The following is a 21,638-nucleotide window of genomic DNA, read 5'->3' as shown; positions in this document are numbered from 1 at the left end:
ACTGGCTTCACGGGCAGGATGAATGAAGGCTTAAAGAAGAGGACCTTGTGCAGCCAGCTCGCTCTCTCTCTCTCTCTCTCTCTCTCACACACAGACACACCTGTGTACCCACACAGCAACTGGACAACAGTGATTTGCTTTTGAGCAAATCACCCACCCCTTCTGGGCCAGCCAGCCTGCAGCAGAGACTGGCATGTTCGCTCTTTGTATCCCTCCTACGGGCTTGCCAGTGCCTGGCCCAAAAATGTATGTTTCGGGAGAAGCAGATGAAAGCCAGTTTTCTAGAGACCACCACTCCTATCCCACCTCACCCGACAGTACCAGCAAGGCAATTCAGAGAATGGCACTTTATTTTAAGACTTGATTTTTTTGCCATGATTTTCTACTGATTCCTCCATGATGGTGTCATCTTCTTCAACAGTGACCAGGACCTTCTTGCCCACCAGATTAAAGATGTCTTCAGGAGGGTAGCCTTTGGGCTCACCCACCTTCACTGTGAGCATGTCTAGTGTTAGAACAGTGCCTTCTGGAATTTTCACTTTGGCCACCACGGACTTGCCCAGCTGTGGATAAAATTAAGACTCAGTGCCAGCCTCACAGAAGTTAACTGGTTCATGTTGTTTTATACCCAAGGTCCCTGACCTGACCAGTCTTCACAGATACCCTGGGAGCAGGGACTCTGTTCTCCCCTCGGTGCCTAGAACAGTATCTCACACAGAGCAGGGACTTGGCCAATGTGGGGTGAACGCAGAGGCTCAGAGGAGGGGCCTCTGGATAAACCGCACAGGAAAGGGCTCGGGTTATACAGCCAAACAGAGCCAGGTCCAAATCCCCTTTAGGTGGGTATAAGCCGTGGTGCAGTCTCTCTGTAAAATGGGAAATAACAGTGCCTCCAGCTTGTCGGACGACGATAAGGATTAGTGATAATAATGTATGTAATCTACATGAAACATAAAATGCTCCCAATAAAGGAAAATTATGATTACTTTTGTCATCAGTTCAATATCTCACTTTAAACATGGGAAACTGAGGTCCACAGAGGGCAGATAACTTGGCCAAAGTTGCAAGGAACTGGGATCCTGAGTCCCGGCTCACGGCCACCCTGCTCGATAAAGTAGGAATATGGAGGGCTCACAAGACTGAATATGCAGCTACTCAGAGGACAGGAAAGGGACAGACAGGACAGGCAGGTGAGGGGAATAACGGGTACCAGAAGCTCATGCCAGCCTTTCTGTCTTGTCCGTAAATGCTGTTGAGCAAATCACTCTATCACTCGACATCCTCCGTGTAAGGACCAAGGAATGAATTCTAAAATTTCGCCCCAGGACCAAAGGTTTGCCAGCAGATGTTATCAGATGATGCATCATCCTGCTGTCGCCACTGTTTGCCCAGGGAGCCAGGAGGCTCAAAACCAAATTAAGGGCTCAACTCTCCTGCACTTCTGGTACAATTCTCTCCCCTTTTCCTCTGCAAGGCAGTTTGCTTCTTCTTACTATGATTTCTGCTGCCTGGTACATAGGCATCTTTAATTTGAGAGAAGCAATCAGGCCCTACTAGAATAAAAGATGACAACATTCCTCACACAGGCCTGGTATTTGGTCTCTGCCTCCACCTAGAGAGCTGCACAGATCACTTCCGGCAGCCCCAGGATGCCTGGCTCTGTGTCCAGAGACCGAGACAGGTCTAGGCCAAGCTTCCAAGAAGCCCAGATGGTCAGCAAGGCCAGCAGTATTCCTTGGCCTCACTGTCCCGTCTGTCTGAAGGTCAATGCCGCACAGCTCACACTGTTCCGGGGGGGGGGGGGTTGCGTCATCCCCCACCAGCCCCCCGTGACTACCCACTGCCCTGCCCATCCAGGGCCTCCTCCGCCTACGGATGCCTCGACGTATCACAGGCCCCTCTCCCACTGCCTCACAGAACCCCTCTGCGTAACTATTTCTCAAGGCTTACTTACTCCAAGGGAGTAGGACTCACCACCCAAGTGTCTCATGAGGCTAACCCCTGCCCTCCTACAACCCCTGGAGTCTAGAGCACTGGAGCCAAAGGCTTGAGAGGCTTGGTGGGAAACGGCAACAGGACCCTAGCAGGCCGCAGAGACTGCTGACGCTCCCTTAAGTGACATGCCCCTCCTGCTGCTAACCTGAGCCCGGACTCCGGCTGAGCCTGGGCTCAGGCAGGGTGAGTTCTGACTCCCCTGGAGGGAAAGCCCACTGCGGCCCCTCCCAGGACAGCGGAGCCCGGCGGGGTCGTGCAGAACCCACCTTCGCATTGCAGGCAATCTCACAGGGCAGCAGCTGCTTGGTCGGGGAGCCCATGGCCCTTTCCACAAGGCGCACGGACCGCACCAGCTCGGCCAGCTCTGCAGGCTCCAGCGAGGCCGAGTGGTCACTCCCTTTCCAGGTCTTGTCCAAAGTTATGTGACGCTCCAGCACCTTGGCACCCAGAGCCACCGCCGCCACAGAGATCGCTATGCCTGTTTCATGCCCAGAATACCCTATGGGAATGTCAGGAAAGAGCTTCTGATATTCCTTTGAAATAGAAAAAAAAAGAAAAAAGGTTAAATATTGTGGCACTTTATGCGCACGGTGCAGAGCGAGCCAGATCTAGGCTGGAGTCCCAGTTTGGCCTCTCACTGCTTGTGCAACTAGAGGCAAGACGCCGAGGCTCCCTGAGCTCCTCCTTCCTGGCATAATACTAGTACCTGTCCACGGCCGCTCCAAATGCGTGAAAAGCACTCGGCACATTGGAATGCTCCAAAAACAATGGCCACTGTTAGCAAGACTGCAGTCTAAGAATGCTTCACACGGCACAAACCACCACAAGTAACAACAGAACCATAACCGAATGCCTAACCTCATCCAGAAAGCATCTGTCACATTTAATTAGCCTGAGCTGCTGAAAGCAAGCGTGCTGTACGCACAAATACCGTCGTCAATAATATATACAGCCCAATCTCAAAACAATCCTTCGGTGGACATGCTAAATAATTAACTAATCTGTGATCTATAATTCACTGAAGGCAACAAAAGATATTCGTCAAGGGAGTCTTGTCATTGAGGGGGACCAGCAAGCTTAAGATCCAGATGGGGTTTAATAAAAGATCAGGACAGCTGAGTGGCAAAGGCCCTGAAAACCAGACTGGAGGGCATGTAATGGACAAGGGAATGCAGGCTGCACGGTCAACCTGCTGGAACACGGGTGGGCCAGGCCCGAGACGGGGTGGGCAGGCGGGCGACCCTCACTGTGCTCCGGTATCAGGAGAGGACATGACGGCACCTTGGGTGAGAACGGAAGGGAAAGGGGGGGCCATATCCACAGAGAAAGGAAATCAAGGAAAATATCTGGAGTCACGTAAGGCAAATTGATGATGATAGTAATCTCTGTGGGGTGAGATTACAGAGAATGTTTACTCTCTACGTTATATATTTCAGAGCTGTTTGAGTTAAAAAAAAATCCGTTTAAATTTTTTAAATGACATGATTTAAAGATGAGCTAGAAATGGAGAAAAAGCTACCACCTGGAAGAGACAGAAGTTTAGGTAAAAAGGTAGCAGCGTCTGTTTTCAAAAAAGGCTAATTTTTTTTTTTAAGTTAAATCTGAAGACTGTGCAGCAACATCTACAAAAGCTTCCACTCTCGTGGAAAAAAAACCCGGGAAGTCAGAATACTGTACCAGAAGGAAAATATAAACCAAACTGGCTAACTGCAACATCGGGACAATGTGTCTGTGTATATGTTTACAATTCCACTAATATAACTACAATCGTTTTAAGATAATTACATACACATGTTTCCAATTCAGTTAAGCTTCAGGTGCTACCAGGAGAAAGGGATGGAGGTGGCCTGAGACAACAAGAGCCAAAGAATTCTAGTCCCAGCTTTGCCATCAAGCTGCCGTGAGATCTCAGGCAAGTAAGGCCTTTTCCCTCTGTGACTGGATTTTGCCATCTGTAAAATGACTGAGGTGGCGTAGACAAAATCCTGCGAGAGAGAAAGCCCCCTCAAGGCTGTCACCATAACCACTTTGAGCCCCATGAAGGCTCAGAATTACAGGCAAAAAATAAAAGCTGGCACACAGCACAGAGCAGGAACACCCAGAAGTTTCAAGAAGGTCTCCTACCACTCAATACGAAGAAAAGCCTACAGGTGTTCCTACCAGCCTTATGCACAGTGGCCAAAATGCAGAGCCATCCCAGATGTTCACTGACGGAGGGCCGGGTAAACAGCATGCGCTCTATACACACAGGGAATAGTATTCAGCCTCGACAAGGAATGAGATCCTGGCACACGCTACAATACGGAGGAGCCTTGCACGCAATGTGTAAGTGCGCGAAGACAGACACAAAGGACACAGTGTGGGATTCCACTCAGATGAGAATTCTAAAGCAGTCAGATTCATGGAGACACGCGCAGAATGGTGGCTGCCGGGGGCTGGGGGAGAAGGGAACAGAGAGTCAGTGTTTAATGGGGACAGAGTGTCAGTTTGGGAAGACGGAAAAGTCCCGGAGACAGACGGTGGTAATGATTGCCCAGCCATGTGAATGTTCTTAATGTCACTGAATTGTATGTCTAAAAATGGTTAAAATGGTAAATCTTCTGTTACCACACACACACACAAGAGACAATATACCAAGAAAGCATATGAACCAGCAATTCACAGATGAGGAACCTCTCTAACGGCCAATACAATAATACAGAAAATGTAGACAGACAATTATGAGAACTTACACCTTAAATCTCATAGTGGGAAAATTAAGATTGGTTTTAAGAAAAATTAATTTACAACCACCCTCTTTAGAATGCATCTGCTTCCTTAGCTGCCCAGTTGGTTCTAATTTGATTCGATAACAGCAAGATTGACAATGGATGTTCAGATTACATGAAGCAGGTCAAGATTCATTAGAACTCTGGCCACAAGAACGGCCCCAGCTTTCCCACAGTAAATGGCTCAAGAAACGCCATTTTGCTGTGGCCCGATCGGACAACGGCCTGCTCACCGCGATGACGCGCAGGTTGACGTCCTCGGGGGGGAGCGGGTATGCACTGGTGCACTGGAGGAAGCAGAAGTTGGGGTTGAGGGGCTTCACAATCTGATAGACTTGCTTCATGGTGTCCATCGACTGCATCCCGCTGGAGATCACCATTGGGCGGCCTGAGTGACCCAACACCAACACCATCATCACTTTCTCTTTAGGGGTTCTGACTCTCCCTCAAGCACACCCCAACTGCTGGCCTCATCACTCAAATGAACTCCACAGGCATCTCTCAGACACTGTGCCAGCCACTGTGGGGGGAGAGGGGAGCTTGGAGGATTCCTGCCCTCCACCCTGAGGACGTGCAGACTCCCCTCGCCCCCAGTATTATCGTTTGGTGAAGGGAACTGAATTCAGGAGGCAGAGGAACTTCACGCTCCTTGGAGAAAGATGAGCGTCTCACTGGATGAAGAGGCTGCACGGCGTGGCAGGGCGAGCTCGGCCCCCGACTCTAAGGCACGAGTAAGCGTGAGGCCTCCCAGCTGGGTGGTCTCGCATGCCTCCTCTCTGAATGAAGTATAAAGCATCATAACCCTACAGCCTGCTTCCGTCCCAGGGTCGTTCGGAGGATCAAATGAGATGATTCATGTTGCAAAACCACTTTACAAACCGTAACGTGCGGAGGGTGGATTACACTATACGCACGGACTATTTCTCAAAGTGGAAACTATCTCTAAGAGGTTTTACATATACTGCCACAGCCTCCATTTCCTATAAATACAAACAATAAAGTAATCTTTAAAAGGTTCTTATAAAAACTGACTTATCCTTCATTTCTTTCAAGTCAGCACATGGAAAAACAGAAGTATACGCTAACTGAACATGTTTCTAATGTCTGTCTTCAGGAGACTCCTTTAGTGGGTTCCACTAAAGGAGTAAAAATGGGAAGATATGGCAAAAAGTAAACACTTACCTTTTTTGGCTGTCTTTTCCAGATAAGGAAAATTATTAGTGTCCCCAGATCCAACTTTGAAAAACGGAACATTCAGCTCATGCAGAAACTCAACAGCCATCTATAAAAATCAAAGAGGGAGCTCTTTTTCACCACTGTTCAAAATCACTGTGGTCAAGTCAGGCAAGGAGCCACAGACAGAAAAACCCTTCCTCTTGCCCAGCAAGAGGGACTCTCGCAACAACCTGAAAGCAGGGAAAGATGTGTTCTATCAGTCCTTCCATTCAAATTCAAATTTTCATTCATAGCCACCCGTCCATTTGTCCAACAAACACTGTACATTGGCCTGGACTGGCTTCGAGGTCTGCAAAAGAATCAGAACCCAGGCCAGACCTTCGTTCCCAAGGAAGCACAGGGCCCCATCACAAAAGGGTCATGACCTAATCTTGATCCAGAAAACCAGGTGGTGAGACAGTGAATGTTCCTCAGAGGCCTTACCCTTTACTCAAAACCAAAGAGCCAGGGAAAGAGGCCATTTCAACCCTTGCCACAAATGGAAAAAGTGGGGCATTTTATGGCCTGGCCCTGACACAGCAATCCACAGCAGCCAGGGCCCTTCAAACCCAAACCCTCTCAGCCCCCAAACCATGCTACCCACAGGAAAAACAAACCTTGTTCACTTTTTTTTAAAGATTTTATTTATTAGAGAGAGCAAAGATGCACATGAGCAAGAGAGAGAGAGAGAGAGCAGGGGAAAGGGAGAAGCAGACTCCCCACTGAGCAGGGAGTCCGCTGAGGGGCTCGATCCCGGGACTTCAGGATCATGACCTGAGCCGAAGGCGGACGCTTAACCGACTGAGCCACCCAGGTGCCCCTAGTTCACTTTTTTTTGACACAACATCACTGCTCAAGGTAACCTGTTGAGGGCCCTTCACTCTCCTTCACCTCCACCAGGGTTCGTCAATAAGACTCAGGATCAGGAAATCGGCAAGTGCCAAGAAATGCTAACATAATCAGTCGGCTGCAAGTTTTAAGAGTAAATTCTCAGCTTGTTATCAAATTACAGAAACCCCCAAAACTACCTTTCATTGCTATTTTTAAAAATTGGAGTTGGAAATAAGAAGTGGGAAGAATAAAGGTCTCAGAATGTTTCCAAATATCTAAGTTTGATCTACTGTAAAATGCTGCCTGGGTTTCAGAAGCAGGTCTGGAAGGCCTGACGGCGGGGTCACTGCTTCTGCCATTTTAATACACGGTAAGCTGATCTCCCAGGATCTTGCTCAAATGAAATGCAAATTCGGATTCTGCTGGGTTAGGGTGGGGCCTGCGGGTCTCTTTCTCTTAAGTTCCTGGGTAATACCACCACTGCTGCTCCGTGAATCCTATTTTGTAAGGAGCGAAGTCACCATGCCTGAAAACCCAGAGGGCACAGCAGTGGCAAGGAACAGTGTGAGAAAGGCATTCCACCCACAGGCTCTTTAAATCAACCCGATGCTGCCTGAGCTTCCTTCCATCTTGCGTGCAGGTGATAAGCTGCTCCAACCCCAGGCTGCACTCGGAGACCAACTTTCCTCATATGTAAATCCTCTAGTATCTGAAGGTTAGAGCTGCCGGAGAGCCACTGTCAGTGGGCAAGCAGCCAGTGAACAGTTCACAGGCAGTTCACAAGCCCCTGGGTCCAAGAGACACTGTCCAGCATGGCCCGAGTGCCCCTCACTCCCAGGCCTGCTGAGCTGCCTTCGCTGCAATTCGCGCGGTCTTCCCTGAGCAGGATTTCTTCCTCGCCTCCCCTGGCCCCTCCGTATCGTTCTCTCACCTCTCCTGTCCATGTGTCTCTCACACTGTTAGCCAGTCCTAAGACGGAAGTGAAAAACATTCCTTCTAATGGGTTTATTGAACAAAGTCGACTTCTCCCACTTTTCTCATTCTATCTGGCAGTTGGAGAGTGCTTTCTACTGCGAGGGAAAACCCTATGCTAAGTTTTCTTCCTTACAACGTTCAACTCTGGAGAGAAGGGCTCATGATGACACAGCCCCCAAAGGCATGAATAGGAGAGGCACAGGGCGAGCAGGAGCAAGGAGGGACCAAACACAGGTCAAACACTGCAGAAGCTCACCTATGGGGGGCTGGAAAATCTGCATGGAATTCAGTTTTCAAGTGAAAAAGGGGCCTGTTCCCAGTCCCCCCTGGAGAGCCAGCCCCACCTAGCGGCCATTGTGAAAACTGCGGCTTAATCTCTGCAGAGGGTGCCAACTGCAGTAATGGGGCAGATCCTGGGCTGGACTGCCGTGCCCAGGGCCCCTCAGGCTGGGTCAGCGCCAGTGGCCCCCCTGTTTTCCACGGACTCCCTAGCTTCCCCTAGGCCTGCCCACCCCGCTGTCCAACTTTTTTCCATGTAGGGGTACCGTGCAACCAGGCAGCCTCACAATTCTCCTCCTCCCACCCCGAGCACAAAGGCTTTCAGTCTGAAAGGAACTGCCGACAGGACCTTCCCCGCGCATCCACTGGCTCACACACGCAGGAAAGGGCCCCACCAGCAACCTGGTTCCACCAGAGCTCCCTCTTACAGGGTCCCAATAAATACACTTGTCTAGCTTTTCTTTTTTTATCCCAGTGTTTCTCAAACTTATTCAACTCAGAACCCTTGTTTATTAGGGGGAAGGGGGCAGGGGAGAGGCTTTACTACTAATAATTAATTGGTAGTAATTATTAATGAGGATTGACAATGTGTGTCCATATCATGGCCCACTGATCGGAGGGGTAACAGAAGCAAGAAGAGGAGCTGGGATTTTTCTAAAGCCCATTACCGTCCCCTTGGCATTTGAGACCCTGTGGAAAAGGAAAAAGAAGCCCACCGTGATGAGCCGCGGAGAACAGAGGGTGCTGGAGAGCTGCCCAGCATGAGGGACTGAGGAGGGGGAAGCCCGGGACAGGACAGTCCCGGTGGCCCGGTCAGAGCACACCATGGCTTGGGTAGGGGGGTGCCCTGCTGGGAGGGGTGGCAAAGGAAAGAAGAGAGGAAGAAAGAGGGCACCCCAAAGGGCAGCTCTGCTAGGACAGGACATTTGTGTGTGAGGGCAACACGTCCCTCAGGGGCCACCTCGACGGTCATGGCCTCCATTTGCTTTCTCAATAGAACTCTCCATTTAGACCAAAGGAACTCTGCTCATTTCAGCCCTGTTGCATGTGCCTCTCTGCAGCTCTGAACAGGTGCCCTGGTAGTTCTGTCAGCCTTGGTAAAATTCCGCCACACTGTAACCTTTCCTCAGCATACGAAGCACACCCTAGGCCAGCGCCCAGCGTGGAGAAACGCGGCACTCGCCAAAAGGCTACCGTCCACAAGGAAGTGACGGTGGGTACGTACTCGGAGCCACCTGCCAGGTAAACACAGAACCAGGGAGCAACCCACTTCCAAGAGCCGGGCAGACAGGACGTGCCGGTTCAGAAAGGGGACCTGGCCAGCAAATTAATTCTTGTAAAGGCTCTAAGAATTCATTTCCCCTCGCCGCCTACGCCCGGGTCAGCCAGGAGGATACTTGGGAACAAGTGGCATTCCTAGGACAGAGATGCCGCCCTGTCCAGATCGCGTGCAGCGAAACAACTCCAAAGGGTTCTCAGTAACAGAACGGCTATCGTTCGGTGGACGCAGATCTCGCGCAGCCCTCACCCCGACCTCTCCCCATAGCCATGTGGGCTGGGCATCTTTATTACCCTGTTTCTACAGAGGGGACCCCTGGAGCTCAAAACGGTGACATGATGAGCCTGAACCCACACAGGGTCGGTGCCAGAACCTGAACTCAGAGAGAGCGGCCGCAGCGCGAGTGCGGCACACGCCACACCGCAGGCCTTTCCGGGGAGCGGAGGGGAAGGCAGCGAAGGGGAAGGCCGAGAGGCAGACCCCCAGCACCCACACCCAGGCTCCTCTCCATCTCCCAGCTGCTCCTGCTTCTCCCTCAAAGCCACCCGGGAGTGAACGACCTCAACAAGCCACTTTTCCCAAGCACGCCTCACAGATGCAAGGAGGCGCCCTCTCTCCTTCAGAGTCCACACCTGGGAGCTCAGGTGCCTGGCAGCATGGACCGAGAAGGAAAGCGCGCATTCCAGGTGCAAGCGGCCTTAGCCGTACCTTCCCTGGCCCTGCGTCAGAGCTGGTAGAGCCTTTGGACGGCAGCGTGTTCACACGCAAAAGGAAACGGAGGCCCGGAGACGGAAGGGACTCCCCAGGCTCACACCGAGATCAACCCAGAGCAGAGTGAGGGCAAGAAGCCAGACGTCCTGACACTCAGCCCGCGTTGCCCTCCTTAACTGAAGCTCACGTTTGCTCAGCGCCGGCTGTGCGCTATGCTTTCTGTCAGTAATCACGGGTATCCTCAGGACAACCTTGCGAGAGGGCTTCAGGTACTGACCCTGCTTTGCAGCTGAGCAACAGAAGCACAAAGAGGCTGAACGACCTCCACGTGGACTCACCAGGGATGACAGGCAGAAGCATACTCAAATTCGGAACCTGACCCCACAGTCCCCGCACTTAACCATGAGACCACACAGCCTGGGTGTGCACCACTCAGCACGGGGCCCCCCAAGGTTTGGGTGTTCACACTCTTAAAAATGACTACAGACTCTACAGGGTTTTTGTTTATGTAGGCTCTCCCTACTCGTATTTACGGGATTAAAAATTAAAACTAAGGGATTTGGGTTTTTTTTAACTTTAAAGTTTTTATTTTGAGATAATTATAGCTTGACATGAAGCTATTAGAAATAACACAGAGAGATCCTATGTACCCTTCACCCAGTTCTCCCCCATGGTGACACCTTGCAAAACTAGAGTACAAAATCACAACTGGGAAAGTGACGTTGACGGAGTCTATGATCCGATTCCGAGGTCACCATTTCTACATGTATCCCTTTGTGCGGGCGTACATCTAACTATGCAGTCTCACCACGTGCAGGCTGGCGACAACCAGAGTCACAATACAAAACCGCGCCATCACTCCAAGGCTTTACAGCCACATCCACTCGCCTCCCTTACCCTCGCGAACCACTGACAGCCATTCTGCTGTTCTCTGCCTCTGTAATTTTGTCATTTCAAGACTGCTACATAACTCAACCATAGAGTGCGCCACCCTCTGAGGCTGGCTTTTTCACTCAACGTGATACCCCAGAAAGCCCTCCAAGCTGCAGCATGGATCAGCAGTTCATTCTTTTTTATGGCTGGAACCATTCACCAGCTAGAGAACTTTCTGGGTTGTTCTAGTTTGGGGGCTATTACAAATAAAGTTGTCATGGGGACACCTGGGTGGTTCAGTCGCTAAGCGTCTACCTTCGGCTCAGGTCATGATCCCAGGGTCCTGGGATCGAGCCCAGTGTCGGGCTCCCTGCTCAGCGGAGAGCCTGCTTCTCCCTCTCCCTCTGCTTGTGTTCCCTCTCTCACTGTGTCTCTGTCAAATAAATAAAATCTTTAAAATAAATAAAGTTGTCATGGACATGCATGTACAGGGTTTTGTGTGAATTTTAAGTTTTCATTTCTTTTGGGATAAATTACCAAATGAACTCTGGAGGGCTACATGCGGAGCATGTCTTTTGTGTTGGTTTTTTAGGTATGCAATAAATGGTTGTTTTTTTATTGAGCTGTAATTGACACAACAGTGTCAGTTTTAGGTGCAAACATGATTTGATGTACATATACACTGTGAAATGATTACCATAAGTTCAGTTAACATCCATCCCCACACAGATGCAAAAATTTTGTGTTGTTTTTGTGGAAAAAACAACCAGTATACTGAGTGAATTGTGATATGATACCGCATGTGAACTGTGTTAAAATAAGGTTGTGTTGGGGCGCCTGGGTGGCGCAGTCATTAAGCGTCTGCCTTCGGCTCAGGGCGTGATCCCGGCGTTCTGGGATCGAGCCCCACATCAGGCTCCTCCGCTATGAGCCTGCTTCTTCCTCTCCCACTCCCCCTGCTTGTGTTCCATCTCTCGCTGGCTGTCTCTGTCTCTGTCAAATAAATAAATAAAATCTTTAAAAAAAAAAATAAGGTTGTGTTTAGAAAAAGGAGAGTGCCGTGTTATTCTGCAGAGTGATTATACATTCCCACCAGCAATGAATGAATGACCCATTTTCTCCACATCCTTGCCACCATTTGGTGTTATCGTGGCTTTTTGTTTTAACCAGACTGATAGCTCTGTAGCAATACCACATTGTGGTTTAAAACTGAGAACTTTTTTAAAAGATTTTATTTATTTGAGAGACCGAGAGAGAGAGAGAGAGAGAGAGAGAGAGAGAGAGAGAAAGCATGAGCGGGAAGGGAGAGGGAGAAAGAATCTCAAGCAGACTCCTCACTGAGCACAGAGCTCACCGAGCCCAACGCAGGGCCCTATCTCACAACCCTGAGGTCACAACCTGAGCCAAAACCAAGTCGGACACTTCACTGACTGCACCACTCAGGCACCCCTAAAACTGAGAAATTTTAGAATAGACAAGCACAAAAGAAAAAAACATGAATTGGATGTCATTAAAATTAAAGATGTTTGTGCTTCCAAGAATACCATCAAAACGTAGAAAGATAACCCAGAGAATGGAAACCATTTCTGCAAATCGTGTATCTGACTCAGGACTCCTAATATCTGGAATATATAAAGACAAATAACCCAATTAAAAACTGGCAAAGGATCTGACAGACATTCTTCCGAAGAAGGTTATACAAATGGCCAATAAGCACGTGCACAGATGCTCATCATCAGGGAAATGTGAATCAAAACCACGAGATGCCACCTCACACTTGCCGGGAGAGCTAGAATCAGAAAGTCAGATCATAACAAATGTTGGTGAGGATGTGGCAAAACCCAGAAGCGCCTGCACTGCCGGGAGGATCACAAACTGGTGCAGCCGCTCTGGAGAACGGTCTGGCAACTGCTCAAAAGCTAAATGCAGACTTACCATATATCCGCAAGAGAATAAAAACATGTCCGTACAAAACCTGTATGTGGTTCGCGGAAGCCTTATTCCTACTAGCAAAAAGTGGAAACCATCCAAATGCCCATCAGCGGATAAACGGGTAAATAAAGCGTAGTAGGTCTGTACTGGTGACTATGCACAAGGACAGAAAGCAGAAGAGAGGCTGCCTCGGGCTGGAGAAATGACTGAATGGGTACGTGGTAAAAACATGCTGGAGTCGACTGTGGTGAAGGCCACCACATCTCTGAAGATACTAAAAACAGCTGAACGGTAAACTGTAATTGGTGAATTGTGTGGCCCGTGACAGAAGTTGTTACTAAAATAAAAGAGCACACAGCACACCTTCCCTTAGCCACTGCCAGGGGAATGATGTCATCACGTATCACGCAGCCTCTGGAAAGCTCCACTACACACCTGGGAGAGAATGACAGTGAAGAAGCAAATCACATTTGAATATCACTATGAAAACAGTTTGGAACTGGTGGACCTTCTGAAAGGTCGCCTGATCCCCCCAGAGGTTCCTGGACCACACTTTGAGAACCACTGTCATACTCTTCCCATTATTCTCATCTGTTATTGTTGCTTTCAGGTGTCACTGCAGTGGAATTCCCACGTGACCTCTCTTCCACTTTCCCCTTTCTTTAGTCAGGTTTTAGGAAAACTGTCCTGGGGAAGCAACTATGTGGTGGAGGATGGGGGAGTAACTACACCACCGAGGCTAATTATTATTTTTTTTTATTTTATTTTTTAAGGATCTATTTATTGGGGTGCCTGGGTGGCTCAGTTAGTTAAACATCTGCCTTTGGCTCAGGTCATGATCCCGGGATCCTTGGACTAAGCCCTGCATCGGGCTCCCTGTCAGTGGGGAGCCTGCTTCTCCCTCTAACTCTGCCTCACTTGTGTTCTCTCTCACGAGAGAGAGAGAGAGAGAGAGAGAGAGAGCACATCTGTGTGTGCATGCAAGCTGGGGAGAGGGAGGGAATCTCAAGCAGACTCCCCATGACTGTGGAGCCCGACGTGGAGCTCGATCTCACAACCCTGAGATCATGACCTGAGCCAAAATCAAGAGTCAGATGTTTAACTGACTGAGCCACCCGGGTGCCCCAAGACTCATTATTTTTAACAGGTCAGGACTTAGTCCTCCAATGAGAGTGCTTCTCAAATTTGTGACTCTGGGAAAGGCTGTATGCCTATTCCAAAGACAACACTAGAGATCCAGAATACTGGCGTCATCTTTGGAAATTCTCTCTGGAGCTTTGCGGGCCCTGTCTCGTTACTGACTCATTACTAAGCCCATCAGACCAAAAGTTTCACATTCAGCACAAGAAGGATTAGTAGTTTCCTGAACCCAAGCCTGCCCTCTTAAGATGAGGGCTTAGCTGTCTCTGAGTGTTTGAGTTCTAGAGGATTGCCAAAGAGCAATCCCAAAATGCTGTGAACCCAGAGTACATGAAACAAGCACATAATGAAAACAAATGGTCACTTTCTAGGTGTGACCTTCCTTCCACCGAGGCACTAACTAAGCGTGTACTAATCCGGATGTGCTAGTAAGATCAGGATGGACTAAGTGCCAGGATCTGGGTTCACAGGGAACACACAGACAGAGCCCCATCTTGAGATGTGTGCTTTATGTACACGGGCTCACCCACTCCAGAAAACAAGCCTGCATGTTAGGTATTTTAATCAATGCCTTGCCCTTTCCCTAAGAGGAAACAGGCCCACGGAGAGGATGGAAGAGTGTGGTCAAGTGGGCACGGTTAGCTGATTAGTGACCACTGACACCCTCCCTGTGAAAGGGGGATAACTGTGCTATGGAAGAGGTTAAGGCTTGAGTCAATGAGTTGTTATGTTCAAAATACCTAGCACAGAACTTGGTACATCGTAAATAAGAAACGTTAGTTAATGGTGGAACCAAAAACAACACCCAAGTCTTTCAGGTCCTAAAGCACACGCTCTTTCCCGCTTCAACTTTTTTTGATTTGCAGATCCTTTAAGAGTCTGGTAAAAACCACTAACCCTCTCTTCTGTTTGGCTCCTTCTTTAATTCCTTCAACAAATGTCTCCCGACCACCCACTGCAGGCAGGGCCAGGCTAGCAGTCTGGGAGGGAGCTGGGTGTGTCAACACACAATTCCACGAGCACCAGGACAACTTAAGAGGAGGGGCCTGGGGAACCAAGCTGGGGAACAGGAAGAATTCCCTGAAGAAGCGTTCTTTAATCTGGGATCAGAAAAAAAGCCCAGCAACCTCTTTAGGAACACTTTCCTCAAAAAATCCGTCTCCTGGTCCCCAGAGCAGCTCTGGGGCCCGGAGGCTCTCTAGCCACCAACATCAAGGCGGTAAAGAGTGAGGGGAAGCCCAAAGACTCTGCTGAGCTCCACGAAGCCACACACACCTGGACTGATGCCCAGGCAGAGTGGAAGGGCCGGAGAAAGCACACTACACCTTCGAGACCCATTTCCTAGCTATGTGACTGTACAAACTTCCCAGCCCCTCTGAGCCTCCATTTCTTCATCTGCAGAGTGGGGCAGAGTAGGAATAAAATACATTTACTGTAAGTGAAGATGCTCTGTAAGCCATAACATATCATTCAAAAGCACGAAATTACGGTCATCAAATGCACAACTGGATCTGAAGACTGTCATGTTTATGAAAGCTGCGCATTAAGGACCGAATTCGTCCTACAGAACTGAGGCCTGGACTTATCGTTTCCCAGAGATGCCCAGGTTCTCTGCCTCCCCGACTCTGTTCAAACTACCAACAGCCTGGGCTACCAACAGCCTAGACTAGACTTACGTTTCTTTTCAAATCAATTTACAGACATATTTTGGGATTGGGACAGGGAAACAAACAGTCAGGGAGGCCTACAGAATGAACTGGAATCGCTTCAAATACTCTGGATTGACCAAAAGCATTCCAAATGTTTCAAGAGCCATAAAAATGCTCGCAGGTTTCCTCTAATGATCTACTTCTCCAAAGCAAAGAAACAACACAAAACACAGAAAAATGATACTCATCTCAGCATTATTTATGAACACAAAAAAACAGAGTAACCTGCGTGTCCAAAAGCAGAGAAATGGTTAGGTATGTTATAAATCCCCAAAAGAAGTATTGCATTGCTGGGGCGCCTGGGTGGTGCGGTCGGTTAAGCATCTGACTCTTGGTTTCGGCTCAAGTTGTGATCTCGGGTAGTAAGACTGAGCCCTGCGTCAGGCTCTGTGCTCAACAGAGTCTGTTTAAATTTCTCTCTCCCTCTGTCCCCACCCTCGTGCACATTCTCTCTCTCAAATATTTTTTTTTTTTTTTTTTTTTAAAGTTTTTTTTTTTTTTTTTTANACAGAGATAGAGACAGCCAGCGAGAGAGGGAACACAAGCAGGGGGAGTGGGAGAGGAAGAAGCAGGCTCATAGCAGAGGAGCCTGATGTGGGGCTCGATCCCGTAACGCCAGGATCACGCCCTGAGCCGAAGGCAGACGCTTAACCGCTGTGCCACCCAGGCGCCCCTCAAATATTTTTTAAGAAAGAAATATTACATTGCTATTAAAAACATTAAGCACGGTGCGCCTGGGTGGCTCAGTCGGTTGGGCGATCAACTCTTGCTTTCAGCTCAGGTCATGATCTCAGGGTCGTGAGATCGAGCCCCATATAGGCTTTGCACTGAGCCCAGCACGGAACCTGCTTAGGATTCCTCTCTCCTCTCCCTCCGCGCCCCCGCCCCCAGCCCGTGCACATGCATGCAGGTGCTCTCAAAAAATAATAAATGTTAAAAAAAAAAAAAAAAAAAAAAAAAAAAATTNAAAAAAAAAAAAAAGAGACAGAAATTTAAGCAAAAGATGTGGGGACTTATATGTCAATTGTATCTCAGTAAAGTTGGGGGAAGAAAATCCAGATATAGGTAAAAGCTTATGGTATAATGTTATAATGTTAAATGGGAAAAGCATGCACAGAACTAAATATTCACAAATATAGCAACCAGGCAATAAAACATGCACATAAAAGACTTCAGGAGGAAATCTATAAAAAGAGCTACCAGATAGAGATTATGGGTCAGTTTTTCCTGTTTCTAAACTTTCTATGATATTTATTATTTTTACAATTAAAATTTTTACATTTGAAAAAAGAGTCCATGAAGGAATCTCACAGAGGCAGGTCACAGAGCAAACAGGACCTGAGACCTGGCACCAGCTGGACCCTTCCAGGATGTCAGCATGACCATTCTGTGAGCCACTCAGGATGACTACCAATGCCCCCCACCCAAATCCGCCAAGGCCACTCAGCAAGAGGCGGATCCCTACCAGAAGGGAGGTTTCCTGATTCCTAGTCCAGGCCACTTTCCGCTGGGAGAAAACTGGTCTGGTAGGGGTCTCCCATAAGCCTTAGGGACTCAGGGATGCCAGTGTGGCTGCCCCCTACTCCCAAAGACAACTTGTTTGGAAACTTCTGGTACTCCTCCCACAAAATCTCACCTGTGCTCCTCCTGGCCTCCCATTTACCTGGGCATTAATACAGTTAATGTGATTGGGAACTGTAGATCTAGAAAGCACAAAAAAGTCTCAGGTAAGCAACGGCTGGAGCTGACTCTACGCCAAAAGCCACAAGGCCACCTGCTGTCCCCTAGCAAATGACAGAGCAGCACCCAAGAGGACTCACCTCATCCATGCCGGAGGCCGTGAAGAAGATGCCAACTTCCTGGGCATATTTCTGCAGCTCCCTGTACTGGGCATGGCTGAACTCCAGGTGGCGCTTGTGCTCCCCGTACGTCTTCCCCCAGGAATGCTTGGATGTATAGGGCCTCTCCAAGGCTTTCCGATTAAACTTGTACTCCAGCTCACTCTTCTGGAACTTGGCACAATCGGCCCCACACTCCTGCAACACACAACAGGGCTCCTTTCAGTGACCTGTCGTGGACTCTCAGAGAAAAGGGAAATGTTGGGGAAACTGCTCTGACATCAGTATCTTTAAAAATCAGGCCGACTGACAGAGGCAAAGAGGAACAGGGGAACCAAGAAAGTCTCAAAGGAAGAGAAGGCTGGGGATGGGGCTTCCCTCTATCTTTCCCCCTTAAAATGCAAAAAGAAAAAAAAAGGTGCTTTTCACTTTGTTTTATATTAAAAATAATTAAACAGCTAAGGAAGATTTTAAGTTGAGTAACTCAACAGAGGATAGCGAAACGAGCACTGGACCAGAACCGAGGGGAAGTCAGGATTGGACTCTCACTCCTGGATAAGTCACACCTGCTCTCAGGACTCAGCATCTCCGTGTACATCAACAGCTGCTCTGGGCTCACTCCAGGACCTGTAGCTGTTCTGAGGAGCCCCCTTGTGGGGCAGAAAACAGACAACTCTGCTTTAGCTGTCCTGCACTTGTGCTTTTCTGCATGGCACCTTGTTTGAACAAGAGGTTCTGGGGCAAAAAGTACACAAACAAGACTTAGAAAGGCCCAGGCCTTACTGAACAGAAGCTATAACATAAAACCTGGATCGCCCGGCTATTAAAGCTATAATTCTACTGCCAGTCAGCCCCCCGATCTCTCAAAACTGCTTTTAAAAACCACTCAACAGAAAGAGGAAAACCCTCTAAAGTCTCCAGCTCACTGACATTTCTGCAGACAGAGTTATTCACGCTGCTAAAAACCTCACTTCCAGAAATATCTGTGCTAACAGTGCTGCTCCCACTCCCGGAAAGACCACAAGATGGCATGGTCAGGAAAGTTTAAAAAACAGAGAACTGAAAGTGACCTTGGGCAACAGAGTTTTCATTGTTTAGAGGAAGATCCCCAGACCCAGAGTAACCTGAGCGAGCTTGCACAGTGAGTCTCTGGCAGAGCTGGAGAGAAGATCGCTTTGCAGAGGCTGCAGAGCACGTGTCTCCTGGCCCATCCATGACTGCCACCCGGATGCCGGCTCCTGGCCCATGACTGCCACCCGGATGCCAGCTACAGCCAGGCGTCCGGCAAACTAAGGGAGCGGCCTTCACAGGGCGTCGGTTCCCATTCCCTTTGCTTCTCAGCTCTATCGCAAGGAGTGGAAGAGCCTGTCTGCTCTGGGCAAACTTTTCATTTACAGGAAGACAATAAAAGTGAAGTCGCAGAAACTACTAAAGACAAGAGGTAAGATAAAGTTCTACTACATTCCACATGACAGCAGTTGTTCAGGGAGAAAAGCAGTTTCTTCCTCTTCTTTCCTCAGCTTCTTTCCTAAAACTGAGTGATTTCTCTGTTTAATTCTATGGTGAACTCCAGGTTCAGAAAACACAGTCATTGTCCCTGTTTTACCACAATGCTGATGGTGTTCAAGTTTTTATTGATTCTCTCCTGGCAAAACAAAAATCAAAAACAAAACAAGCAGCAAAACTCCAGGATGGGCCAAGGTGTGATGCTCCCTTTGCAGCAAAATTTGGAAGTTAAAAGTATATTCACTTAGTAAATCTCTAATTATAATACATTTATACTTTATATATTATATAAATTCTAATAATATATTTTGTTGTAAGAAACTAAAAATAATTGAATGAACTCAACTTTTAATATTGCAAATAGATTCATTGTCTGAGATACTCTGGGTAACTAAACATGGGAATGTGACTTTATCTGGCAACAAAGACTAAAAAAAAAAAAATCCTAAAACAAGAATTTCACAAGATTCCACTGCTTTAATTTTAAAAACACGCACATTATAAGTGAAACAAGCCTAGAGAGGAAAAGTCACCTGCCCAAGATTATTCAGCTAGTAAGCGGTATCTTCACACCAGTCCAGTGTTCTTTCCACTGTACCACAGGCTCAACCTCTAGATTCGTCTCCCCTCACCCCAGAACCAACCTCCAAAATTAAGAGAGAAAGAAAACTTTGTTTCTATGGCTTCAATATCTCAGGGTATTTTTACAACCTCAGCATTCAGAGGTCGCACCTCCACAAGCAGGTTGTTACTTAAATTAAGAGCAGGAATCCCCCCCCCCCGCACCCCAGAAAGCAATGTTACACCACGAAGGCTATAACTGGTTAGGGGCAAAGAGCTGAAATCCAGTATTTACTGTATGCCCTTGGGCAAGTCACTTCTCTGAGCCTTTAAAATGAAATCAATAGCATCTACCACATTGTGTTGTAGGAATGAAGGGAGATGGTGCAATTAAAGCATTCAGCCCATTTAGTGCAGCCCTCGCTCTTTAAAAGTATTTTATGATCCAGTAGGCTTCCATACAAGCAGAGTTAATCCTGAAAGAAGAGCAAGGTAAATACCTAATCACAATTGATTAGATGAACAGCTTTCACTGAAGGAGGACGAGGGGGAGGAGACAGAGTGAGCCAGAACAGAGAGCAAGAAACTTGGACAGCGACAATGCAATTCGAAGGGAGCAGTAATAGGGGCCCGGCCCAGCCTTGTGGAAGATTGGAAAAAGCATCCAAGTAGACCTGTACATGAATACAGGTCTGAATAGAAATAGAAATTTGCCAAGAGGGAGCACTGAATATTCATAAACTTCCTATCGCTAATAGCTGACATTTACTGAGTCCTCTGCAAATACTGTGCTGAGAGCTTTACGTAAGTCATTCCATTTGGTCCTTACAACTCCGAGGTAAGTACGCTCATCAAACCGATTTCCAAATGATGAAACTGAGGCTCACAGAGGTTAAGTAACCAGGCCATGTTCATACAGCTGGTGAGTGGTGGCGTCTGAATTTGAACCCAGAGTCCTGGCATTTTAACAGTTTCATTTTCCAAACACAAGAAATGGCAAGTGAGAGACCACAGCACCTTTCAGGAACTTCAGAACTTGCTGGAAGTAATTCAATGTCGCTGAAAGATGTCAGAAATGAAAACTGATAGGCAGGAAGGAACCAGGTCATTAAGGTCCTGAAGACTATGTTAAAGGGTTTCGACTCTACCCGTGGACAATGGGGAACCACTGAACATGGCAGGGGTACAACCTCATCAAACCTGTGTTTTAGGGAGATCATTCTACCACCAGAAGGGGGCAAAGGTCGGGTTAGGAGGCAACTGCAGTAATGCAGACAAGTGAGGAGGGTGGGGAGGGACGAGGAGGACTCCAAAGATTTACAAACGGACCTGGCGAGCTGGACGCCAGGCCGCACGCGAGCTACCAAGAGAAGCAGAGGAAGGTGGTCCCAGCTCCCGGCCGCAGGCTTTCCCGCGGCCCCGCCCCCGGCCGGCGCCCTTTTCCTCCCAGTCTCTGCCTTCACCTTAGCCGTGCGGATCATGCGCTTGGCCACTTCTAGATCGCCCTGGTGGTTCTGGCCGATCTCGGCAATGATGAAGCACGGGTGCTGCCCGCCCACCCAGCGCCCGGGACACAGCTCCAACTCCAGCGGCATCGCGACGGCTCGTGTTCCACCGCCCCACCGCCCGCCTGAAGTCCGGTCCGCAGCCTAGGGGGGACCACGCGCCGGCGCGGCCACGTCAGTTCCACCTCGTTAGCCGGCCGCGCAGCCAATCCGCGGGCCCCAACTCGCTCCCGCCAGCCAATCGAGGCAGGGGGCGGAGCCTCCCGCGAGGTGGGCGGTGCGGCGGGACGAGGCAATCTAACTCGCTTCTCTTCTGCTGGGCTCATTTTCCGGCCGGGTAGGAAGGCCGGTATTGGTCGCGGCCTCCCCGCTTCACCTGTGAGTCGACATTCTCCTAAGGGGAGTTAGGGGGGAAGACGGCTGCCTTGGGCGTGGGGAGAGCGCGCCCTACGGTGTAATGGAAAAAATGGATTATGGAGTTGCAGTTACAGAGCTGGTTTGAGCACAGGTTCTCCCACTAA

The 21,638-nt window shown here is 48.8% G+C and overlaps 1 protein-coding gene across 1 annotated transcript; it reads right to left on the bottom strand.

Annotated features, from left to right (window-relative positions):
• Positions 1 to 332: 332 nt before the first annotated feature.
• Positions 333 to 21,285, bottom strand: NANS (N-acetylneuraminate synthase). The gene is made up of 6 exons (XM_002914930.4): positions 21,076 to 21,285; positions 17,528 to 17,743; positions 5,946 to 6,045; positions 4,997 to 5,151; positions 2,262 to 2,528; positions 333 to 563 (listed from the first exon to the last, which is right to left on the bottom strand). Exons 1-6 carry the CDS (start codon positions 21,205 to 21,207, stop codon positions 354 to 356), a joined length of 1,080 nt encoding a protein of 359 aa, XP_002914976.1. The 5' UTR covers positions 21,208 to 21,285; the 3' UTR covers positions 333 to 353.
• Positions 21,286 to 21,638: the final 353 nt, after the last annotated feature.

Source organism: Ailuropoda melanoleuca, chromosome 7 (assembly GCF_002007445.2).
Source record: "Ailuropoda melanoleuca isolate Jingjing chromosome 7, ASM200744v2, whole genome shotgun sequence".
Classification (NCBI taxonomy): domain Eukaryota; kingdom Metazoa; phylum Chordata; class Mammalia; order Carnivora; family Ursidae; genus Ailuropoda; species Ailuropoda melanoleuca.
Note: the sequence above shows the minus strand (reverse complement) of the source record. Positions and strands in the feature narration are given on the sequence as shown.

Bases quoted from the DNA above. Each gene is read 5' to 3' on its own strand.
- NANS (XM_002914930.4), bottom strand. From the start codon at position 21,207: ATGCCGCTGGAGTTGGAGCTGTGTCCCGGGCGCTGGGTGGGCGGGCAG. The intron at 6,046-17,527 runs GTGAGTCCTCTT...TGATTTTTATAG, and splicing joins CGGCCTCCGGCATGGATGAG to ATGGCTGTTGAGTTTCTGCA. The intron at 2,529-4,996 runs GTGAGCAGGCCG...TCTATTTCAAAG, and splicing joins TCAACCTGCGCGTCATCGCG to GAATATCAGAAGCTCTTTCC.